The sequence below is a fragment of the Magallana gigas genome, chromosome 1, assembly GCF_963853765.1.
Source record: "Magallana gigas chromosome 1, xbMagGiga1.1, whole genome shotgun sequence".
NCBI classification, from domain to species: Eukaryota; Metazoa; Mollusca; class Bivalvia; order Ostreida; family Ostreidae; genus Magallana; species Magallana gigas.
In genome coordinates this window covers 59278117-59305536 of record NC_088853.1, presented here as the reverse complement: position 1 = coordinate 59305536, position 27420 = coordinate 59278117, and the positions used below count along the sequence as shown (strand labels likewise).

The 27420-nt window shown below is 33.5% G+C and overlaps 1 protein-coding gene across 1 annotated transcript; it reads right to left on the bottom strand.

The window, feature by feature from the left end:
• Window positions 1–10852: 10852 nt before the first annotated feature.
• On the bottom strand, window positions 10853–21524 carry LOC136269717 (uncharacterized). Its single transcript, XM_066077011.1, has 11 exons — window positions 21344–21524; window positions 20969–21231; window positions 20378–20615; window positions 19019–19173; window positions 17928–18022; window positions 16804–16884; window positions 15811–15882; window positions 14465–15424; window positions 14036–14257; window positions 13490–13638; window positions 10853–13323 (listed from the first exon to the last, which is right to left on the bottom strand). Exons 2-11 carry the CDS (start codon window positions 20985–20987, stop codon window positions 11946–11948), a joined length of 3369 nt encoding a protein of 1122 aa, XP_065933083.1. The 5' UTR covers window positions 20988–21231; window positions 21344–21524; the 3' UTR covers window positions 10853–11945.
• Between the last annotated feature and the right edge of the window lie 5896 nt (window positions 21525–27420).

The window sequence follows — 27420 nt, the reverse complement described above, 5'->3', positions numbered from 1 at the left end:
TTTTCAATGAACTTTTGACATTGTACGCGTTAATCTCTCTAGCAATACCTATTTGTATGTTTATTTCCTTTAGTCAATATCACTCATGATGTGAATAAATCACGCAACTCCAACTACCGAAGGTATTCTTGGAGGTCTTTAGCATACTCTTTATTATATAATCATGGCTCTTTCATGAGGCCAATAATTCTTTTTAAAAACCAGAAGAAAGTATATCGACCGAGGTTTAAGTATATACCAGGGTTCAAACGATGTTCATTACAAAGCATGACAATTTTTCAAGTTTTCTCAGTTGAAACACCCCCTATAGCTTATCAGGTTTCAATGCATGGCTAAAAATGTTATGTCTACGGGGGTTTTGTGCTGCAGCAAGCCCGGATGATAACAACATTGCGCGAGGTATAAAATTATCTTTATCTATATCAGAAAATCTCCCTTTCATCCATTTCAATTGCACTTCTTTCACAGGTATGTGTGTTATTTTTAAAAATCGTCCAAACGTATTGCATTAATATCCTGGGACAGACTATAATTGTTTAATCAAATAAAAAATTTATTCTCTTTAAGAGTATAAGTTATATATTTGGTTAGTAAGCTCAGGACGTTAAATTCGGTCATGTGATTTCAATGTCGCAAATGCTAAAATGAGAGTGTTGGATTCAAAATATATTTTCAGTATATTGCTGTTTAAATTGTTTCTGGTTTAACCTAGGTTTGTTACATAATTTGTAGCATGGTCATAATGAACCAATCACAACCTTCTGATGAGAGTAAATTTGTGTCGACCTCGTACTTAGTCCAATATTATACTCCCAGGTCAAAAATGCCATAAATTTACCTCTTTAAAGGGATAAAATTGTAAATGTATTCAAGTAAATTTGATGGATGTTTTAAGTTCGTTCAAACACCATTAAATTGAGTCGTAAAACATTTACTAAGTATTAGTTAAATTTGATAAAAGCGATAAAAATTTAATAATTTAGTAAAAATGCTTTTTAAAAAATAAATAAACTCTACAAAGTCCCATTATGATTTAAAATGCTAAATATATAAACGCTGATTGAAAACAGATCCCTTACCACACGATCATTTCTTTACAAACAAAAACAATATCACCAGCATTAAGAAAAAGTAACACTCAAATTAATAAATAATGTCGACTTAAAGAGGCCGAGTACAGTTCGAGTGCGCATGAATTTGAATATTTTTTTACATTTCCATATAGCTGTAGGTGCAGAGTTATAACTTTCTTCTGAATTAAGTTTCCATACAAAATTAACATTTTTGTGACGTTTAATAGTTGTGAAATTTTGATTTATGAATTTGATTGAGTACAATCTAAAATGGCCACCAAAGCGTCATCTTTTTCCGTTATTTTAAACTAAGCATAAAGCCAAAGACTTAAGTATGATTAGCTCAATTGAGGCGGCAAGAGGTTTTAAAAACTAAATGTGTCGTAAATTTCAAATACCAAACGTATAACATATGTTGGATAGCAAAATAAGTTATAAATCCCTAAAAATTACTCATTTTCTTTTAAGTTCAAGAGGCATAACTCTGCCAAAAATCCCCGGACTGGAACCAAGTTTAAACTTTACCTATATTTTCTATTAAATTAATAGTATATGAACAATCAACCTTACCTGTGCATCAGAAATGTTCGAGAGCAAACATTACAATTTTTCCATTTGTTCTTAAGTTCAAGAGGCATAACTATGTCGAAATTCACTGGACCAGAACCAAATTCGAATACAACCTGTATACATGTATCTATAAGGTACACCAATTTTAAATTTGAGTTGAACGTGTGCAACGGTTGTTGAGAAAATGTTCGAAAGTGAATGATGACAGACGAACGGAACAAGGTAACACTATATGCCCATTTAGATTCTAAATAATTCTTAGAAATAAAGGAATTTTACATACACAGGGTAGAATAACAGTACCAGCACGACGAATATAGTGGTCAGAGAATGACTTCAGTGGTGAAAAATGTGGAACAACTTTCAGGTTTATGTTTATTTTCATCAAATCAGCTAATGACAGAACAGAACACTTTGCTCTGGTGTCAAGTTGGAAGTGAATATTAGTGTTCTTCACCTTTACTGTTTCATAGCATTCTGCATCATGATTGTCACTATTTATATTCCCGAAACAAATAAAAAAAAATTTCATCTGATGTGTCTTCGGCATGCAGATACTTTGATCTAAAGTTTTTCTTTTAACTAGCAACTGCACGCTTGTTTCCTGTATGACACTTAACTGAAAAGTGGTTTCGATTTCAAAACTTTCTATATTTTTCACAACGATGGACATCGTTTAAACTCATGAGTTTGGCTACAGTATTTACAGTCTTTTACTAAAGATTTCTTACTTCCCGCTGAGGGTGTCCTTACTTTAGAGATTCCATGTAACAATTTGTCTTCCAAAGACTGTATTTGCTGCTTAGAAAATTCGCATGTACGCGCAATGATATAAGCTTTCTATGAGGTCAAGTTTGAACTTTTCCCCGATGCATTTCTCACGTATCTTATGATCCTGGGTACCGAATACGACAGCATATCTTATCATATCGTCGTGATCCTGATATCCACACTCTTTCGCTTAAAGTCTGAGATCGGTGAGAGAATTTTCAACGTTTCTACTTCCTTCTGTGTCCTACTGAGGAATTTCTTCCTCGAATAAACACGGTTCTACTTTGGTTTTACCTGTTTTTTTAAAGTTCTGCTTTTCACCGTAAATTTCTTACTATCCTCCACACTCAATATATATTTATCCCCGTGTCGCCTATCGAATCATCAGGTAATTAAAACCTTCCTTTTCCGTTTTTGTTTGCTCAGTTGGCCTTTTAACAAGATTTACATGTGTTGTATAAACTTGCATCATTCCGCAACGATATCCGGGACCTCCCAGTTAAATTTCGGTGTGGCATCTGAATTCATTGTATCCATCACGATCCTTGGATCTTCTTCTGTACAACTGCAGATGGCGTTAAAAAATGGAAATATTAATCGCTTCTGACAACATGTAGTGTGGTTAACAACTGATTTTATTCATCTTCATTTACAGGAAAGCTCATGTTCAAGAACAATAACTCTTTATAAATTTAGAACATACATTACGAACAGAACCAGTGGAATATGTTTCAAACCTATCATAACTTGCGTTATGAATAAAGTATAATAAAAATACAAGTATATTAAAATGTCTTAATATTGATTGATTTCTGTCATTTTTGTCTAAAAATCCTTCCGCACAAAAAAATAGTTCTTCCAAAAAACTTGTTTGTTTATTGAATTTAATTGGGTTTTCTGTAAGAATGTTGTATAATTATGAACATTTCTGTGTCGATTATATTGATATAATCATAGTCATTCAAGTATAATTAACATGTGTACGATCAGATCAAAACGTGAGGCGTGAGATACTTTAATATTTGCCAATTGTTAAAATATTAAAATGAGCCTATGCGTTTCTTGAATGTGCGATGTTAGTTTGATACTTATTCGTTTGCAATGAACGACCTCTGGAGAGAGAATGGTATAGCAATTTACAATTTAGAAATTGGAGTCTTTATGTTTTTTCGGCGCTAGGGTGTACATGTATTTCATGTGACCTTTCTGCACTAAAGTGCAACGTGCACATAAATCTATTTTACCCTTTTTAATTTCTTATCAGAATGAAGCATTGCATCTAACACAAATTTATTCTTAAAAAAACTTTAAATTAAATTAAAATAATCATTAGAAATTTTCACAATTTCTTTACCTAATAAATATTTTGACCTCTTTTTTCACGAATAAAACGATATTTTAGTCAATATAGATTCAACTTGCAATGAAATTATTTAAAAGATTAATTTCTTTTTCAATCTATAATAGTCTTGTCCAAAAAGTTTTATAATTTCAGAACTTAAGCCCAAAAGTATAGGTATATTTGACATATTGCATGAAACAAGCTAAGTTAAGTCAAATTTTAAATATAGTTTGTTTAAGTACTCGTAGAACTGAAGAAAGATTTTTAATTGACTTTTTACGCACAATGTTAGCCTAATGCATTAGATATTTTACTTTTGGTTCTAACGAACCAAAATATGCGTTTATATTCAACTATTATTATTCTAAAATCAGATTTTACGTTTTAATTTCATTTTTTGTAGATGGAGTTAGACAGTTTGTTGTTGTTACATTCATTGACAGACTAGGAGTCCCTAATGACAACATGAAAAATGCATACCAATATCCAACTGTCCGTAGGTACTGTGAAACTGTATCTGCGGCTTTTGGTGTAGATTTACTTCATATCATACCTGTGTCGAATTATTATGAGGAAGTGGTTCCGAACGATGCAAAGGATGCTATGTCTCTCTTTAATATGTGGCGTGTGGTAAACTCTGCAAAAGAATATATTGAACGTCAACAGAAGTGTAAAGAAACAGGAATGTTATGAACAAGTTTGGAAAAACAATACTAAGAACATGTGCAGTGCCTGAGAAATGAAACAAGAGGCCCATGGGCCACATCGCTCACCTGAGGAACAATAGTTATGATAAAATCAGCTCAATGGAGTCATAATACAAACTATCTGGACAATGTACAATAATACATGTAGATCCTGTATAAATAAAATCCATTTTCCCCTGGATATTCTTATGTTTATAATCATTAGTCCCTTTTCTAATAGGATGATTTTATAGTCATATCATATGTTGAGTATTGCAGTTCTCAAAAAGATCCCTAACAATAGTTTATATACGGGATATAAACGTACATCAAACTCTGAACCTTCTCATGAGGCCAAAGAATTGTCCTGGGGCCAAAGTCTTAACAATTATAAAGAATCATCTGGCTGATTAGTTTCTGAGAAGATTTTTAAAGATTTACCCTATATATTCCTTTGTTAAACTTTGATCCCCCCCCCCATTGTGGCCCCACCCTACCCCTGGGGATCATTATTTTCACAGCTCTGAATCTACACTACCTGAGGATGCTTTCACACAAGTTTCAGCTTTCCTGGCTGATTAGTTTCTGAGAACAAGATTTTTAAAGATTTACTCTGTTTATTCCTATGTAAAACATCGACCTCCCATTGTGGCCCAAACCTACCCCCAGGGGTCATGATTTTCACAAATTTGAATCTACACTACCTGAGGATGCTTCCACACAAGTTTCAGTTTTCCTGGCTGGTTTCTGAGAAGAAGATTTTTAAAGATTTACTCTATATAATCATATGTTAAACTTCGACCCCCCATTGTGGCCCCAACCTACCCCAAGGGGTTATTATTTTCACAACTTTGAATCTACACTACCTGAGGATGCTTCCACACAAGTTCCAGCTTTGCCGGCGGATTAGTTTCTGAGAAGAAGATTTTTAAAGATTTACTGTATATATTCCTATGTAAAACTTCGATCCCCCATTGTGGCCCCACCCTACCCTCGGGGGTCATGATTTTTACAAATTTGAATCTACACTACCTGAGGATGCTTCCACACAAGTCTCAGCTTTCCTGGCCGATTAGTTTCTGAGAAGAAGATTTTTAAAGATTTACTTTTTATATTCATATGTTAAACTTCGACCCCCCATTGTGGCCCCACCCTACCCCCGGGGGTCATGATTTTCACAACTTTGAATCTACACTACCTGAGGATGCTTCCACACAAGTTTCAGCTTTCCTGGCCGATTAGTTTCGGAGAAGACGATTTTTAAAGATTTACTCTATATATTCATTTGTTAAACTTCGACCCCCCCCCCCCCCATTGTGGCCCCACCCTCAGGTGAGCTAAAAAGGCTAAGTTTACAATTCAATAAGTTGGTTTCTGGAAGAACAGACTTTGAAAATTTTCGTAATAAATATTGACAATTTTTTTACTTTTTTAATCTGTAGCTTTTAAGATCTGTGTACAAACATAGAATTGTGAGCAAATCTCTGTATCTTGCTTATAATTCGAAGCTTAACACTCAAATATGGTTAGTAAATAGAAATTGTAGGGTAACAATTAAACACAAGAAACATGCACTAGCTACATGTATAACAAATAAAGAACACAATTTATTTTTTCGAAATGAATCATATATATACATGTATATACCTACATATTTCCGTCAGCGATATCAAACTCTATTTAAACTGAATAAACTCGAGAAAATGCCGAGCATCTCAACAAAACCTATTGCATTAATCTACCATTACGCAAAAGACAATGCCGAATTACCGATAGAATGAATTGTACTTCAGTACCCCTACATCAGATATTGCTTAATTTGCGCAGGTAAACTGTTAACTGTTTGATTTACCGAAGTCTCTGTTTTATTTGATACGTAAAAATCACGAAATACAGACGATAGTTCCCAGGTTACAAAGCATAAATAATGAAAACGAAACGAAAATCAGAACAAGCTAACACCAACGTCATGTGTGAAAACTGTCAACGCATTGAAATATTTAGCCTTAATTTACTTCACAAAATCGGCACCAATATATTTTGCATGTTTCAAAAATTTCCCTTCATACGCGAACGGTTGCATAGCAAGTAAATTCATCATAGTCAGATCGACCCTTTTTCGTATGATGTCATGGCTGCTTTAAACAAAGAACCTCGTTTTAGAAGTATGGAATACGAGTCTTGGTAAAATGGGTATGCAAACCCAGGCCGTGGCAAAATAAAAGCCGGGGCAGATCGGCAATCGTCAATTCCAAATACGCATTATTTTGCAGCAATTTTTACAGCGAATACAAATATACTGGTCCATCAAATATTCCGAAATTTTAATGAGATTGGCAGATTAATACCTGCCAATCTTTTGTTTTGCTCAGACCAAGTCTTGCCTACCCATTTTACCGTAGGTAATTCTTACCGTATGCCGAGCCCGAAGCTATTAAACTGATTGAAACACGCATTTCCTTTATTATTATTTTCGTAATAACTCAGATTTGAATCAGAATTAGCACTTAATTTTTGCAATTTATATTTTCCTTCCCATAAGGATAATTTATGCTAAACTACGTTGAATTGAACTAATTAGTTCTTGAGAAGAAGATTTTTAAAAATGCACCCCCCTTTTTCTACAGTTTCAAGGTTTTCTCCGCTTTGAATACAGATCGGACTTTTATTTCTGCAATTTATATTCGCCCTCACATAAGGATGCTTTGTACCAAATTTGGTTGAAATTGGATAAGCGGTTTTAGAGAAGAAGTTCAAAATGTAAAAAGTTTACAGACGGACAGACGGACAGACGGACAGACAGACGGACGGACAGACGGACGACGGACAAAATGTGATCAGAATAGCTCACTTGAGCTTTCAGCTCAGGTGAGCTAAAAAACGTTGAAAATGCTGAGATAAATTGTGAAAATCGTGTTTGTATTCGGAATATTTGATGTTAGAAATGCCGGAAACCAGGGATAGTGGGCAAACAAAAAAACTCATGATAAGTGCTTACCGGGACACACACCGGCTGCTACAGGTAACAAGCGCCCAGTCTCGGAATATCGTTTGACAATAAACAAACGAGACCAAGGCACTCTATTAACGGTTTGTAGGCCTATGTTAAAACAATTGAAAACGAATGATAGGGAATCAATACGGGTATTCATACCCAATCACAATCACTCTTTAGGCAAAATCAGGGCAACTTTGAAAAAAACCCCATCCCTACCTGTACAAAATACACAGTTTAGAAGGGAGATGGATTTGCTTTAAACCGTTATTATTAGACTGGACCGACGAATGGCAGTATTAAATGATTGGATAACGGATCTCCCTAGTAGATTTATGCGGGGCAATATTTTGATATTTTGATTCTACCTACAAAGAGGGGGTTCAAATTATCCCAAATGCTGACGCACTACTCTCTGCTATCGGCGCCATAGTGCATACAGTAGACGATGTGCAAAATATGTACCGCAAAGTTTGTGTCGATCCATACGCGGCCGTCGCCAACAGCCGTATTCTCTTCTTAAGGTTCAGAAGGGAAGAAGGCAAAATAGTTGAAAACGATGACGAGCATGGTGCTAGACGTCGGCTTCTACGTTGAAGGAAAACGAAACCGATTATTCGTCATTTGACGTCACCAGATGAAAGGGGATGGTCACATCGGTCCATAGAAATTCACAAGTATGGAATCGTTGATTAACATTTAAGCAAACGACCTAAGCAGTGACTAGAGAACTATGACCCCTATTCGTTGTGCTATTCTTTGTTTTTCTTGTCTTATATTGAATTTAAAAAAAACTGTTTATACTCCTGAAATTGTCGCACGTATGCATTGTATGACAGAAATGTGTAATAGTAGTATGAAGTGCACTGATATTATTTCTGTACATTCTATCCGAATACAACAAACTCTGGATCAGTGTTAAGTCAATCTGTTTTTATCAAGATAATATTTTTTTTTTCTTTGAAAAAAATATTTTGGGTGTTTCTTTCCGGAATTTTTAAAACCGGACCTATTTGGTTCGGTAATGATAGTAAAACTCTACAAATGGTCGTTTCCGGGATAAACACTACCACATAATTCTGGTGAAAACGCGTTTTCGCGAGTCAATTTCTAAAAAACGGACGAAAAGCCTTCTTGTTTCTCGTAACCAGATTGTATCTTGTTTCTTTTTTTTTGTTAGTATTTTCCCTCTTTTTGTCGGCAGAATTTCTCAGAAATGGCAGAATAGATATCACTATTTTGGGGACGATAAAGACTGATAATACCCCAAGCTTTTTTTTTTAAATATTTTCAAAAATTCATTTTTTGTTGTCCGTTCTATGTCCTGGGCCCCAAAAAAATCTTCGAGATTTCGAGATCTTAAAAACTGTAAGTGATCAGGAAATGACACATTTATAGATGGTATACATTTGGTTGAAGATGTGTTAAACATTTTTCGTTTTGACAACTACTTCAACGCGTCTTCATGGATTATTAATCTAAAGACGCCATCCAAAGGTTATATAAGAATCTCTTCTCTGGGTAAATGATAACCATGTCCTCTCCGTGTCCTATCTAAAAGACAAGAGGTCTATGGGCCACATCGCTCACCTGAGCAACAAAGGCGAACTACTCTGACCTAAAACACTTTAAATAATTAAAAACATTAAAATTTAATATTTAGCAAAGTTAGGTTCCGTAACTTTTTAATGTAAGACTCGTTATTTTATAAAGGGGCGGGGTGAAAATATATTGCGATATAAAAATTATATATAACACCGGTATATTATTTCCTGCAGCTTTTTGCACATATGTGAAAAGTATTAGCTCTCTAAAGATAAACTATTTCATACATTTTCGGAGACGTTTATCAGTTTTAAAATCAACACTCTTTGTGGACTAACCTTATCATGTGTACTCATAATTTGTACATGTTGAACCTTCACAATTAAAGGATGCCAACATTTTTATTTCATTAATATTGTGTCTCAGAAGTCAATATATATGTAGTTTATTATAGCATTTAATGATTTATTTTTGACGTCGTCGTGTCAATAACTGCCGTCAGGTGAGCAGACAAATTGAATAACGCGCGTTAGCGCGTTATGATAATTTGTCTGCTCACCTGACGGCAGTTTGAATAACGCGCGTTAGCGCGTTATGATAATTTGTCTGCTCACCTGACGGCAGTTATTGACACAACGACGTCAAAAATAAATCATTAAGAGACAATGTCAGTAAGCATTGAGCTTCGCATGGAAAGTGAAAATTTTTAAAATCAATGAAAACCATACTAAGTCATCAAAGGAGAAGCAAATAGCATATTTTTGACAAAATTTGAGTGATATTTTTTTTTGCTTGGTTTCCATGACAACAAAACGAATGTGCGTGTTCCAGATAGTCTATTAGTTTACAAAATCCTTGAAAAATATGGATCTAAATATACAATATGGGCCACTTTAAAGTTAAAAATATACCTTTTCAATAGTTTACATAGAAAGACAATCATTTATTTAATATAATTTGGATGGAATTATTATTCAATGAAATGACATCATAGTTGCTATGACAACCTAAATAAGATATGTTTTTACAAGATACAGTATTGTCATAAAACAATTACTTTTTAAAACCTTTTTTTTAAAAAAAGCAACGACCTCTGCAAAAATAAATTATATCAGCATAATGACAGTTGTCAATATTATGTACATAAGCAATAAATTTGGGTAGTTGGTTTTCCTAATTTTTTTTGCAGAATGATGAAAATTTGCTATTTTCCACCATTTTTTTTTCAGTTGAACCTCTACATAGCCTATAAAAATTATATATTAGTAAAAGTAAATATTCAATAAATATTCAATATGACTTGATTGTTATGTTCTTACTTTTCAATGTTTTTATTTTTGTGTTTTAAGTCCATAGCAACACAATTTTGACCATAGCAACACCTTTTTGACACATCAAGTCATTAATTTATTTTAGTTTATTTAACTGCATGTAAGTAGTTTATTATTATATTATTTTTTTTAAATATTATGAGAAAAACATTTTATTATTATATTTTTCTTTAAATCCAATTAAGGTATTCCCATAGCAACATATTTTTTTCCATAGCAACACATTTTTTGCCACAGAAATCAGACCTAGAATATGTTTTTAATGACTGTATGTATCTTTATTTTATATTTTAAAAACATCATTATTTAATTCCTTCGGAACACTTCCATTCTCTTTAATTTTTCTAAATCATGTCCATAGCAACATTATGTTATCCCTAGCAACATATTTTTGCCTTAAAAATCAGACTCGAGATAGGTTTTATAAGCACTTTATGCATTACAATCATGAAATGTTTAAATTTTAGAATCCTAAAAACTATACAAATATAATCAAAAACACTTTATGAAAAAGATTTGTATGGCAACAATGTTCTGTTTATATATATATATATATATAGAGAGAGAGAGAGAGAGAGAGAGAGAGAGAGAGAGAGAGAGAAAGAAATATTTTGACACAGATACAAACTTTACAATTTTAATAAATGTAACCACTGTTTGAAACATAAAATTACCATTATACATAGCTGTAATTATCCATTTGTTTGATTTGTTTTCTTGTTAAGCAAAACTAACAGCAGAATATACTCGGAACTTACTAATAGCAATGCAATTTTAACCATACAAATTGGTTTAAGGTAAAGTTTTTACTTTTTGTTACATAAAAAGTTATTTAAATAGTTCTTGCATTTAACAGAAGTACATCGACATGTTTTTAAAATTTTTCATTGCTTAAATTTGTTTTTCTTGAATTTTTTTAACAAAATTGTCATCACTGTTTATGACATCGACAATGACTAACCTCATCAGTTCAAATGATGAGTTTCAGTTGTAAATATACATGATGCGTTCACCTAGCACACACACAATACTACATTTTGACAAGAGGCCCATGGTTCTTCTCGGTCACCTGAGTACCAGTAATGTGGCATTTTCAATGTATATTCATGTGCATTATAATTACGGGGCTATCATGAAATCATTTTTAATATTCCGGGATTATTTAATCCAATAAACTTTTGAAATTCTAAAAAAAATTAAAAAGTTGTAGCATAACATTCAGTGATATAATTGAACAAATCTTTAAAAAACAAAAAAATTGGGCAAAAATTACACCCCCTACCCTATATAATCATTGTTGCCCTGCCCTAACAAGAAAACTCCTGATCCAAGGGCCATGAAATTCATAATTATGTACTTACTTCTTCGGATTAATACCCCAGAGCAGAGGAGGAGATTTTCAAAGAATTACTGCATTTAGAGCCCCACCCTAACACCAGAACACCTGACTCAGGGCAATGAACTTCCCGATTTTGGAAGAGTCACACTTCCTCATCATAATTATATATGGAGAAGAAGCTAAAAATGTTCAAAAGTTTACGACTAACGTATGACGAATGATGACGGACAAAAACAGATAGCAATAGGTTACCTGAGTGACTCGGGTGACCTAAAAATAGTGAATCAGAAGTTCTAATAAGATGCTAAAGTGGACAAGCTTCTAAAATTGTCTACATCATTTTCAGCTTCTAGGTCCTCTTCTCCAGCCATCTGATCACAACGGGAATCTTTCCTCCTTTTTAAGGCCAGTCTGCAGAAATAGCTGGAAACTTGATTTCCGGAAAGAAACTCATCAATTCTGAAAATGCGATTTCCTTCTGCATTTCTCGCTCTTCTCATCTCGGAGGCTACATCCTCTGGGTCAAGTTTATGACCACTACTTTCTCCAACATCAAACTTCTCTTTCAAGAAAGCTTTTTGAGATTCAGTGAATCGCTTAAACTCGCGTTTTGACTTTAAAGCCCATCCCTTGTGAAGAACTTCAGCAGAACCAACTGGATATTTGTCTCCTTCTAAACAAGGGAGAGTGCATATTTTATCCTGAATTTTATGCTTGTACAGCAGTTTGGTTCTATCACTTAAACATTCCTGTTGTTTATTGTAAGTGTGTTTACCAATGTCTAGATGTTTTAAAAGATTTCCATATTTGGAAAAAGTTGAACAGCAAAGACCTTCTGGACAGGAAAATAGAGCACTATCTCCATTCTGAATTACATGAGTATCTTCATCTGTCTCCTCTTCTTCTCCAACTGAGATGTCATCATTGCTTGTCAGAGGAGTTGGATTTTGTTGTGCATCACATCTACAGCATTCACTTCGAGTTTCAAATACAGACAGAACCTGTATTGCTTTCTCTAAAGCATGTGGTCTATCCGACTGGTGTAAAGGGTAGGACTTCCCATTTCCTATGCTATACTGGCGCCATACTTTGAAGCTATCACTGCTATATTCAAAATTGTTTATACTCATTATGTCTTTCAACTTTTGTTTGACAGGAGGATTTTGGCCAGGAACTGCTTCAGCCAGAACAAGGGAAATATTTAACATGTTACTCTTCTGTACAGCAAGCATAAATTCTTGGGCAGTGCGCACATTGTTCCCCTCGTTAACATATTTTCGAATGGCAGATTTAATGTGTGCTGCTCTTCTATCGCATATTGATTTTCCTCCTTGAGGGTCGGCAAAGTCAAGGCGCCTAACATGGATACCAGTTCTTTTGTTCATTTCTGCTATTGCTGATATGCTGAGATGCCCATGGAAACACCCAGCATTGTCTGATCGTATGAACGCTTCCGTAATCTGTGGGTTCTTTTTCTTGATTAACATTAAGGAATCCTCCAAGATGGCATTAGAAATCCTTGCATCTTGAGATGCATTATCAAAAAGATGGATGATAGTGTCAAATACTATAGCAGTTTCCACTTCAGTGTCAACAGCAGTTGCTCTGTAAGATGCAACAGTGATGTGCCAATTCAAACCTCTCTTTCCATACCATTTCGATTGTGACTCTCTAAAATACAAAGAGTTATAACTGTTTATAATCCATATAAAAATGCAAATTTGTAGCCTAATTTTTTTTTTCAAACTTATTCTTTTTACTATAGTATTTGTTTATATCTACATGAAAAGGTTGGATGCCCATATACCATCAGGTGTTTGCATGTAATCACATTTACCTGTACACCAATGGAATGAACTTCATTGCCCAGTCTCTTTCAATAAAGACTTCATGGCTCTGCAAATCCTCTAGTTTAGTGGAGCGTGCTAAATCCTGATTATATGTTCTCAAAACATGCATCTTCCACTCCTCTATTGCTTTTTTACTCTAAAAAAAATGTAATTTAGAAATGGAAACTTTGGAGCACCTCCATGTTGTGACATACTATTTATTGAAATAAAAAATAAAATCAAGTGTAAATTCATAAATAGTTTCTTCCCCAAAATTGCCACCTAACATTGTAGCGCAGTAAGTTAGAGGGTTCAAAACGAATCTGTAAGTCGTGAGATTGAATCCCTCTGGGGATTTTGTAAAATTTTAAAGAATTTTAAATCAGTGGAAGTATTTCAATTATGATGTACTTTAATCCACCTTTATATCAACAGATGTCCCATACCACCTTAAAATACTGGTATTATGGTGTTATCTGCAGTGAAAAAACTCAGACTAAAATATTTAGAACCTTTCTGCAGTAAAAAAGCAAGACTAAATTATAGCAATATACCTGTGACACAGTATAAAGGATTTCATCTTCCTGATCCTTGGATTCATAATCAGTTACAGTTGCAGCATGTTCTATGGATGAAAGCGTCTCCTTTACATTTTCACAAGCTTGGCAAACCTGATTATGGGGATGATCACATTCAAAAGCAAAGTCCACATCACCTGCACTCAATGCATGCTTACAACAATGATCAGCAACTTCTGATGACTGGGTCAAGTGCAACTAATCAGAGAAAGAAAATGCTATGTTTTATCATATATATATATATATATATGTGTGTGTGTGTTTTTAGGATGTTAATTTTTGTAATAGCTAGTATAAATACATGTAGATAAAAAAAATTCAGAAATCAATTTTCTGCTGCAGAAATAATGCAAATTGTCATTAAGCTATAAAAAAAATTAAAGAGGGATTCATAGTCCAAATTACCTTGTATTCTAGCTTAAGATACTGCTTTGCAATGGTTAAAGATTTCCTTTTTTCCTCCACCCATTCTTTATCCATCCCCCTTGAAAACAGAACATCAAGGACTGTTTGAAGATCTTCAAATCCTTGTGCTCCATCAGCTGCATAATTATCCAATCCCTTCATGCATTTACGTATATTTGGATCTACTGACTCTAAAATTCGCATGTAGGAACGATGGCTTGCTTTTTCTGAAAATCCACCTTCAGAACAATATTGTAAATATTGATCTACCACACGGCTCCTGACACTGTTTAAGATTATTTTGGGGACTTCAATCTTTTCTCCACAAGACAACTTAAGATTCTTGATGCCATATGGTGCATCAGTCATAATAGCTGGTGACATTATAAAGTCAAGAAAATGAGATATTTGTTGTTCGCACAGCTTTTCCCTCCGTTGAGTGTTAGTTGCGGTTTGTTTCCCATGTCCAATTCGAAGAGCATGCTTTCTAGCTGCTGTAAATTTATATTTTGATAACCCAGGAATGTGTTGTCTGATGTCAGCTAATGAAAACTTATCAGCAATAATTGAAAGAAGCTGGCGCTGAGTACCCCAGTCATTGGCATGCTTATAAGCTGAAGCAACAACATCAACTATATCAACCGATTCTGTTTTTCTTTCAAGAAATGACTGAAAAACCTCATTTTCTTGGCCAGGGGCTAACACCCTAAGAACATCATGGAATATTTTTTCAGCCTTTACAATGTAGTCACTCTTAGTCCTTTCTGATGCATTCTCCCAGTTACACCTAAGTGTCTTCTTGATAGGACTCAGGCCACATGCTTCAACAAAGCTATCTAAATACTTCCTTTTCTTTGTTGACTCATCCTGGCTAGAACTGGGAGTCCAAATGCTTGACTGTGAGTTGGTATATGAATCCTCTGTTATTTCACTCACAGAAGTGGACTGATACGGTGACGACTGAAAGGGAAAATAAACGAATGAAATAAAGGAATAAATAAATTAGTATTGAATCTGACATATACATGTAGTACAAAATTCCAAACTCATAACAAATATATATATAGTGCTTGAAATCAATATGAAGTCATTTTAAGTCCATTTAAACATTTTAAATCTTTAACATATAACAGAAAGTCACAGATGACATTTTACAACCAATACTGCACATCTATAAATCAAGGTCTATTATCGTTTGAATTTTCTAAATCAATCTGTTTCTGAAAGAAAATCTCCTAATGGAACAAAATTAACTATATAATAATACATAATGATTGTTCACTTCATTCTTCTATTTTGCAGTTGATGATAATACAATGTACCAGTACATACAATTTAATACATACCAAAAGTTGCTCCTTGCTGAAAAATTCTGGTTCAGTTTCACTTGTACATCCTTCAAGTTTCATATCTTTTTCCTGAAAAATATTTTTAAAAGCCTGTAAATCTTAAATATAAAAGTCTTTTCAAAAATCATTTTCATATGATAAGGCAAATTTTGTATACATGTATTTTGTACAGGTACAGTGAGTTAATCAAAGTACTGAAGTACTGACAGGAGTTGATTTTATCGATTATCATAAAATGTATTGTAAAATCAATTTATCTTGCATGGCAATTAGTTTCTAGTTTGTATTTGAATTACGCACTTTTTTTACATGAATTTTTAGACTTTTCTGACAAGAATTTCGAGAAACCCCATATGAATCATGTTGAGTAATATTTAAAGATAGTTTTCAACTACTAGTATGTATTAGTTATCAAAACAATTCTAAAAATTGTATGGATCCAAGCACTTTTGATATCGAACTCTCGTCTCGTTTAACTAGACGCTTACGGCTGTCTTTCTGTTAATATCAGACAAGCAAGAGAGCCCCCTCTCTGCTTGTCGAAGATTTACGGAGACAGCCGAGCGTCTGGTTGGACGAGACTATATTAAACTCTGGCGTAGGAATACATGAGACTACAAAATATCTAAATTGTTCGTAGTATATAAAATTTGACTATTTTCAAAGTGTTATAGAAAAGTTTCCTTGAAAAACAATGCTTCAGCAAACATTACATCCAATTTTTTCTATTATTTTCAAGAACTTAGTCTTGTCAGGGGTGATGATTTGCACTTAGGTCCAAACACCGTTTCACTTTTTGTTTGTTAGAGTAACTGCATATGAGAGTTGATTTAAATCAACTCCCAAAAAGGCATTTCATCTATCTTTTAGACTTGAATAGACACAGAAAGTAGCATAAGGGCCAATTCTTTTCAGTTATCATTTTGTCATCAGTTTTGAATTTTATTCTAGTTTCTGATAAATTAATATATCTTCTTTTGTGAAACCTACCATCAGTTGTCCCTGGTTATTCGAAAAATGCTCTTCACTTCCATCGAAAGATTCATCTTTCAATTCTTCAATCACTTTCTTCTGAAACATTTTCATACAGAATTATTATAATTAGATCCGAGACTTTCTGTTCAATAATAATGTATACAGCAAAACTCGAATATAACAAACATAAATATAGTGAATTTACGACTTTAACAAATTCTTATTCATGCCTCGGCAAATTTCTTATATAAACATATGGAACATTGCTGCATATAATGAACACTGCTATAACAAATTGATGGCTATAACAAAAGTAATTCTAAGACCCTCGCTGGCAAAATTTTAACCTGTTTTATCATAATATATAACAAATATTTTCCATTACAAATTTCACTGAAAATGCATGAAATTCCAAAATGCAAATGTAAAATGCTCAAATTCAATTATTATACAGAAATTTTTAAAACAAGATGCAATTATAATCGGGGCGTTCCTAAAGTTGCCCAAACGAACGAGGCCATCATTGGGGGATAGGGATGACCAACATGGGTAAAAACTTTACAGACAAAAAGTTAATACATGTACTTGAATATTTCTATTTGTGAAATTTTATGAGGTTCCTGGGGGTAATTTACTGTATATCAGCTGGTGAACTGACATAACCTAAGGAACAAGAATATACATGGTTTAAGGATGGGGATTTCAACCGTTTTCAAGATATTTGGGCACTTCCTGTTCGAGGGGGGTCAGGATTCAGCCCTCAGGCCCATGACTTACATACCATTTGATGCCCCTTAACACAAGGATCAAGAACATATATGGGTTAGGGGTGGGGATCTCAACCGTTTTCAAGATATTTGGGCACTTCGGGTTCAAGGAGGGTCAGGACTACCCCAAGGGCCCATGACCTACATACCATTTGATACACCATTGATATTTGTGGATGAGAGGTAAGCCACGAATTCAACGAAAATTGAGCCACCACGAAATCTAATGATTCAACAGTATAAGAGTTTTCCTGTTTTAGTTGTAATTTCTATATTAAAGATGTCATTGACATTGTATGCAATCAATGATATGTAAGGTGCATGACAACGCATACTATCTGTCTATTTCAAATATTCAAAATTTATAACAACCTGTAAGGGTATTGACATATGATTTTCCCCTTGCGTATTCTCCTTATCTGATTCCATCCTTTTTACAAGATCTTTTCTACAATTGGAACACACTCCTGTAAAAGTTGAAAAACTATTACAGTAAATGGAGATATCAACAAATTCAAACAAAAGGCCCAGAAGCCACATCACTAATCTGAACAACAATCGCTCATCAAATTAACTTCATGGTATCAGAACAAAATATCTAAAATAACAATTAAGAGTATATCTTGTTTAAGAAGATCTTTAAAATTTTCTGCACAAATTCTTATGTTAATCATCAATCCCTTTTTTAAAAGACTTTTCAAAAGATTTTCTCTACCTTAATATCCTTGGTTTAAACTGACCCAGTGGTTCTGGGGAAGAAGTCAAAAATGCAAAAAGTTTACACTCAGATGGATGGAAAGACAAAAGACAGACAGATGGATGTAATCAAAAAGTAATAAGATCAGATACGCTCACTTGAGCTTTCAGCTCAGGTGAGATAATAAAAATCAAATAAATTATCAATACGTTTAATTTTATGATATCTGTTTGAAGAGCTAATGTGGCTGAAAGAGCTCACACTAAAGAATTCATTTAATTTGGACTGTCACATCAGTCATTATGAAAACTCAGTGGTCCGAAGACTGCAGCCAGAGAATTTTTTAGTCATGTCAGTGAAATTAAAAAATTGACAAGTATGATGGACTTGTAAATATTTTAAAAGTCAAACGTCTAAAACAATTTGTAATCAATTTTTAATGTTACATATGGATATATAGGGGCAAGTAAATTTTTTTGCCAGCCAGTATATTTTGACAGACTTAACAGGTCCTATGGCCAGTTAGTTTGAAAAGTTTTCCTGAAGACTGTCACATTCTGGATTTTTTTTATAAATTTAAGTATATTTTATTGTACCAAATTTTTATTTATCAACAGAGAGAGAGAGAGAGAGAGAGAGAGAGAGAGAGAGAGAGAGAGGTGTTATTAGATAGATAAAAGATAGACTGATTGGACAGATAGAAAATAGGAGTAAAGATTCTGTGTTTTTTATCTCAATGCCATAATAACCAAAATATTTGACAAACCTGAGCCAATTCTAATAAGACAATCATAATACTTCTTCAGGAAGAATGACTGCTCTTTTGTTATGGTTCCTTTTGAATTGCTCTTGCTTTGATGATTACATGTCCATCCAAGGGAACACATCCTACTTGACCTCCATCCAACACCAAGAACATATCTAAATAATATGTTAAAACTCATTTATAAATGTGTGTATCATTACTTAACAACTTTTCTCACAAATGCCCACTGCATGGTCAAGTTATGATGCAATCCAAAGTTTTTACACATACTTTTGATATAATAGTAATCAATCTGGCAGGCATATTTTTCAATTCTACATTCCGGGTTATGTCTACTTATGCTTAATTTTTGTTTCACTGGCAGTTTTACAATTGTCACACAATATAAAAAGAATATTGTTAAATATTAAAATTAACTTTGCAATTTCTCATTTCACATTCTGTGACTTAGTATCAATCTGTAGACCAAAAGCTGGTAGATTAAGTTTCTTGTGAATGCCAAACTTTTTGATGATCTAAAAGAATCTACCTCCATCTGCATTGTATTAATTGATTGATTCACAGTAACATACAGATATATCTTGCAAAATCAATATAAAGTAGAAAAAGATAGATGAGGAAAGACAGAAAGACAATTACATAAGGACATGCCCATAGTTAAATTCACAAGTACAAGTAATAAGGCCTATAAAAAAAATCTGTGTGTTTAGGGTAACACTGATGAAAAAATTAGGTTAGGTAGGAAGGGATTTTTTTTTGATTTTATCATATTTTTTTCTGCATGAATCCTAATAATGTTTGTTTGTGTCATAATTAAAAACAGATTTTTCAATAGAAATAATACAAAATTCATAATCAGATAAAAACAGACATCTAAAAATGGTAGGATCGGGGCATTTTTGTAGGTTAGGTCGGGTTACCCTAAACACACAACTTTTTTTTAGGCCTAATTAATGTACACTTCAGTCCTTTTATACTTATTTTTCCTGATTCAAAACATTAAAAAAAAAAACAAAGCAATCAACATAAGACTTTGTCATTTGCCAGCTAGTTTATGTCATTGAACTGTCAACTAAAGGCACAATTACAGTACAATTAAATTACATGTTTTAAGATAGAGAGAGAAAATTAATAGAGAGAAAAATCGAATTCACTGTTAAGCAAAGGTAATTTCTATAGTATGGTTCATTTTCTCTATTAATTCAAAGATTTACAAACAACTCTTCCAAAAATAATCACATGTTCTTATTGATAAAGGTGTTTAATTTAAATTCTGCAAGTCTTTGAATTTAATTTAATTGTCTGATATTCATAACCATATTGTGAAACATGATATATTTGTAAAACATTGTCACATACCTGTGTTTTGGACAGATGGTAAGTATTTCATCATCTTCACTGAAGAAACCTCCCCTTATTTTCAATAATTCTGATTCTGATTTTATATTCCGACCTATTGAAAACTGTCGGAGGTGTGCATCTATGGAAAGATTACAACACGTCAGAGGAATAATCTGTCTTGGCCAGGTCTTTTTGTATATAATATGTCCACAGGTATCATTCGGTGTGAAAAAGCTACAGACAAACTGATTTTCACCTAAAAGAGATCAAGATATTTTATAAATATAAAAGCTTGTTAATGAACTGATATTGAGCATACATGTATCTCCAAACCAAACATATGTGTACTACATCTGAGAGGTTAACTATGATATTGTAACCTTTGATCTTATTATGAAGGCCTGATTTGGAATTAAAAATTGAAAATTGAAATTTTACATTGAAATAAATTGTATAATAAACATTCTGTCTTTTTGAATATTTAGTTGGGGGGGGGGGGGGTGTTATGTATTTTTCTTATAAATATGCATTAATTTATGAATGCTTTACTTTTTTATCACTGGTAACTTTTTTGAAATTCATCCAATATGCTGACAAAAAAACACTTACTTTCTAAAGATGCTGTCATTTTTCTGCAACTTCAAGCGGATGACAAAAATAAGACAAATTTCAGAGTCATTTCTGGCAAGGCTAATTCCAATTCTTTCTAAAAAATCTGTTGAAAATTGGTAAAGAGTCTATTTTTATTTTACAAATTAACAATTTAATTGAAATTATTTTAAACTTATCGCATATGTTGACGGAACAAAACCTACATTTACAAGTTGAATCAGATGTCAATCCTCTGCAATTTCAAACAAACATCATGCAACCTGTAAATTCAATCAAACAGTCAACTTTTTTAATCCATTTATGAAGCATTATGGATGCTTTACATTAGATATTTTGGGCATTGATCAGATATATTTATAAAATATCACCTACCATTACAAGTTGCTGTAATTCCTCTGCAAATTCAAGCAGACTACAACCAACTGAGCAGACTACATGTTTGGTTTCGACTTCCTGTTAGTTTAATTGAACCTCCGACGCAGAAGAGTTCCACAAAAGGGGGGTAATATGACATATTCAAAATCAAAGTTTTGTTACTTTGATTTTAATGTTATTTCTTTTGTACACATTGACTACCGTATTTTACTGATGAATCTTATAAACCAATATAAGAATTTTTTATTTGATATAAAATCTAAACAAATTCAGGTTGCTTTTTAGAGAAATTAATTTTTAAAAATACTTCAAATTTTACAATGAATAATGTTAATAAAGCAATTTGGAAAATAATACTTTGACATTCTGATTGCCAAATAAATGCAAAATTTAGTGTTATCAATTTTTTCAAACTTAAACAAATTTTGTGTTGATATGCATTGTTATTTCTACATATTTGATGATTTGTTCGTATTTTAGTGTTTTTGTCCTATGTTTGGTTGTTGCCATGGAAACACTGACCATGTGGTCAAAAATACCACACTTCTAAAATACCGCTTACCTATATTAATCAACACCACAATATCAAGGAAAAATAAATTTTTACACTTTCCACTTATAATATGGACGAAGCTCAATGATTACTGACATTGTCTCTTAAATGCTTATATTTACATTCCCTTACTGAAGAAATCAATTGTTTACTTAAATAAATCGATATAAAGTGCAGATCACAGAGGGAGTGAATAAGTAACAGCAAAAACAGCTGTTTTGTAAAACCGGTTTAAACAGGTTTTCATATAGACTGTTGAGATGAGATCGACGAGCATGAAAATATAATCCATGATAAATAACTTTTGAAATGTTGCTTTTAATAATAAAGTCAACTTTTTTGTTGAATAATTATAAAACATGATGTTTTGACAACATTCATGAAATGCATTTTTAACCGATAACATAGAAATCACTGTTTGAGAACTACTTATGTAAATTACTCGTAAATTCATACGCAGTGAATAGGTGTTGCATTTAGAGGCATTTAAACATCACGGAATTTAATGGAAAAACACAGTAGAATGTAAATATATGATGAAAATACTAGAAAAGGTGGTTACCATTCACCTGGAATATTTTTGTTGTTTATTGTTTTAGTAGTTATGACAAAAATCAATCTTAAATAAGTGTTATTTTCATTTTCCACAGCTAAGTAAATATAATTTTTGTGTTTGTTTAAGATGCTTTTCATTTTCACAGCTCTTATCTCATATGCGAAACTAAACAAGGATTGACGGACAGAAAATCGCTAGTCTGATAGCCAGTATGCAGTGTAGAAGTCGCTACACCTTCAGTCAATGTCAAAAACTTAATTGGCCTTTCCTTAAAAAATTGTTTACCTGGTGTGAACGTCTGTGATGTTTTATAACCTTACTCACTTGATCGATGAAAACATTCGAGTGGAAAATGTTGCCAAGTGTTATGTTAAAGGGGCATGGTCACGAAACGGGAAAACTTTTGATTCCTCAGGTGTTTATTTTACAAATAAATAATGTTTAAAATAGATTATCGTTTGTTTCGACATTAAAAAAAACAAAGACAACAAAAGAACACCTCAAAACACTACAATTAATAACATTTTCTAATTTAGTACGGTTCTTTTTTTCGGGGGGGGGGGGGGGGGGGGGGGTCGTTAACAATCAACCAATTACACAATGATCACATACTTTATTTGGTTACGTATACACGGCTCTGGGTTATTTGATCTGAATATCACCTGCCTGACACGCAATACTGATAATGTCTTTTGTACTTTTTGTGCAAGATTTTATCAGAATCAAGCACGCTACGAAATATACTAAATGGGCAGGTGGTTTGCAGAGCTACTGATGTTTTTTGGTGAATATCATTACTCCGTCGTATTTATTTTTTTAAGGGGCATGGTCACGATTTTTTGTCAAAAGTTATTTTTTTTATTTTAATGTTTACAATGCTTCAGTAAGGCATTATTAATAGGCAACTAAAATTTGAGTGTCGGTTGATGAGTTATAAGCGAGTTACAGAGCTTACAATTCTTTGCAATGTAAACAAAGCTATTGTTTACATTATGAATGTTGAAATGAAAATTCCAGTTTTAGACCTAAAATGAATGTATTAATTGTTAGGAACTGTTCAATTATGTTTTAAATGAATAACAATATTGACAAACCAGCTTGAAAAAGATTGTACTGGTATATTGAACCTATGTAAACAAAAACAGGACACGAGCCTTGTTTACATGACGAAGAATTGTGAGCCCTGTATCTAGCTTAAAACTCAACGACTGGCACCCAAATTTCATTTTATCATTAGAAATGCATTCCAAAAGTATTGCGAATAATAAAACCAGAAAAATAAAATTTGACCAAAATCGTGACCATGCCCATTTAAATTACACAATACATATCACATTCTTAGTCAACCTTTCCTTTGTTAGAGATTTCAACTATGACTCCATTAGTTTCGACCTTGTCGCTATCTGTTACCCTAAACGTGTGGAATTATTTTTTTGTGTTTTTGTTTATTTGTTAACATCATTTATTATCGTTTTTATTATGAAGTGCAATTAAAGTTTTAACGCTCTCTCTCATATTCGTCTGTATGTCAAAATAATAAAAAATAGCCTCTGTAATGTACTTCATTGTGACCAGGCCATTTCGGTTTAATTGACACGGTCCTCCCTCGTTTACCCTTTCTTTCCACTCTGAGGTGTGAATGGCATAGAGTCTTTTCAAATGCATTGAGTGTACTTAACACAACATTATCCGGTTTCCCACTGCCAGTTTTGATAGCTTCTGAGAATGCTGACAATGTCATACGTTCTGCTTCCCCACTTCTTCTTCTGTTAAACAGTATTACTTGAGCAAGGCAAATTTGGGCTAACTCTGCATAGAGATGGGGATTGTCTTTGACTTCCAAGCACACCCTTTTTGCTTCTGTGTCCAAATAAATGTTCAGTTTTTTGACATACTCAGCAAGTGGTATAAGCATTGGTTTGTTACTTTTCTTCTCATGAAGCGATGACAAGGCCTGAGATGAAATAATATCAGTCAAGTCATTCTCATAGAGGGAAACAAAAGTATCTCCATTTTTTATTTTGTCATTATTTTCTTTCAATCGGTACGACATGGGATTTATGTACCCTTTACAAGATGGTTAAAATCGCCGAATTGATAAAAAAAAAACGGGGCACATCCCGCTTTGGCGATTTAGTTCCTCCAGTAAATATTCCATCAATGTGAATCTATATCTGTTCTGATCAATACTGATGATTCGTTTTTAATAATGATAATCCATCATCAATTATTACTTACATTGTACCTTAAAAAACGATATGTAACAACTTGTTGCGATGACCCCCCCCCCCCCCCCCCCCCCCCACACACACACTTTCTTTCCACAGTTGAAATATGGCAGTCTACTTTTAAATAAATCAGGGTTACACACCTGCATAGGGAATCTCCCTTTTACCGAAAACACTTGATCACTATTGCTCATTTTAACGCATGTTACATTTCAATCAATTGTAAATGTACAGTACCGATCAGATCCAACCGAACACCAGAGTAAACCCCAGGTTTACTTTTTTGGCTTACTTTGCGTTTACTTTTAGAAAATTTTGGTCTACTCCGGGTTTACTTGGATATTGCTTTTGAGGTCAACAGTATGCACTGAATTGTGAAGCAGACCCGTCTTTTATTTTACCATTCTACTGCCTGTATTGTTTGCGCCTTGTGTATTCCGAATACACAGTTAGCATCTGTTTTAAGGGGTATAATTTTAACTAGGTTTACTCTCTGTGTCCACTCTGAGTTTACTCTGGGTCCACTGTAGCAGACCCGAGGTAAACCCAGGGTTTCGTTGGGGTTAACTTTCTCTTAAGTTGGGTCTGATCGGTACTGTAAATAATGACACATTAAACTTGCATCGATTTTTTAATGAAAAATCTTGATATTGCTTGATCTTGTTGCCGGCACTGTTTAGGAGATGGTAACTTTTAAACTTTAGATATGCCTGACGTCATAACATCAGGCAATAAAACAAGTCATTTTACTCCGAATCCTCTATTTTGTTGACAAACTGCTTATTTACTGAGTCTTCCAATTTAATTGTCACGGTATCGGAAGTTTTTCTTCTTAACAATGTTAATCTTCATGTTTATCCGAGCCGCCAATTTTGTTTACTTCTACGTCATGTCCGCCCATGTCTTATCTTGGCCTGTTTGCCGCGTTATTAGAAACGTTGTCGGCCTTTCGTGTTGTTTTTTGTTTTCCAACCAATTTAGAATCACTGTCATCTGCCGATTCTGCTTGCACCTAAATCAAGTTATTTATTGCGTCAAAGGATTTCTTTATGGCCATCATAGCCGAATTTTGATCAACCATGAATTTTTTGAACATGGATTCGGTAACAAATTCAGTGTTGTGCACACTATCTTGTTCCCTGCACACATCGTCTTGCATTGTTAGGTAAATAGTCGTGCCAATAATTCTTGCAAACTAATAATCTTGATTCAGTGGACTCACTTCATTTGTAATCTAGGAAATGATTGTGTAGTTTCACTTTTCTTACCCTTTACTTCCTCTAAAGAAACGAAACCAAAGAAAAGTGTGCCAACTATATTACTACATGTACACCTGCAACAAACAGAACTGAACCTAAACACTGAATTTAAACTAACAAAATCGTAAATTGGTCAAATAAGTGCATTTCAATATGTTGATGCAGACAATAAAGAGTATTAACTACATGTAAATTACAGAAACAAAACAGAAATTTCTCACTGACCAAACAAATATTACACGTAATATCTAACGAATCGTCAATAGGAAGGATGCATTATCTTGTCTTAACCTGTACACAAGAACACCTCAAGGCAAATTCAGGTATGGTCATTCTACCTTTTCAACAGCTGCTTATTTTGTTCAAGAGTTTAATCGACCAAAACCCAGGATTTCAGTTTTTAACTGGATGTATGTAGAGGCAGACACACTACAAATACCACAGGAGGGCTGAAAAGGCGTAACTCTTGATGAAATGTCAATTCAACAAAGCATTGACATTGTGAGATCACGTGACAATCTCTTACTAGTAGGATTCAGGGATATGGGAGATGAAACAAATTCAATTAAGACGATTAAAGAAAAGAAACACCAACAAACCGCAAGCAGTCACATTTTTCAGCTTTTGTATTTGCCCTTTTCGTGAGTCAACAAGCCAGTATCAGTGATTTATGGAGTGGGACGCCCTATAACCTGTCTACATTTGGACAAATACCCGCTGTCCAACAAGATTTACGCGCGAATATGCGTCAACAATATTGTACAGATCGATATAAGGCGGTTCCATATCAGTTTTTCAAAATTCTCTCAAACAGAGACACAAAACTAACAAAATACCACAAAGCCCTTTTCGAAATTTATTGTATTATTAAACCAGCAAACTTATTGTAAGTAATTCTCCAGTACTCTCAAACGATTTGTCGTTGGGTACATCTATCTTTCCCAAAGCGGGAATATACGAAAGTAAAAGCATGAGTATATCCTTTTTATGTATAATTTACCGAAGTGTAGTAAGTATGGAGTCCTCTACATTAATCTCTGTCTTTTTCTTGTTGAGGAGGGGGTAATTTTCATCATACACTAAAGGTACTTGTAGCGTATTTTAAAAAAATAAAATATTTATTCAAAGATATATTTACTCAAATGATAAATATTTTTATCATTGATACTCTTTAAGTAAAATATGAACAAAGAGTAAAGATATCCTAACCTAGTAAAATATGAACAAAGAGTGCAGAATTTTCGTCATGGGCGCTCATTTTTTTTTTGAATTGACGTCCGTTTGATCGTGTTAAAATTTCCGCTAAATGAAATTTATATAAATAAAATATTTTACCCTGCGAAGACAATAAAACTAGTCAAACTGTTTTTGAATACATCTGATTGGAAAGACAGCTACGGACGCTTGGGCTACAAGAACGACATGTTTTCGCATTTGTGTGCATATTTAAAGCTACGGATATGTGGCCTTCCTTATTG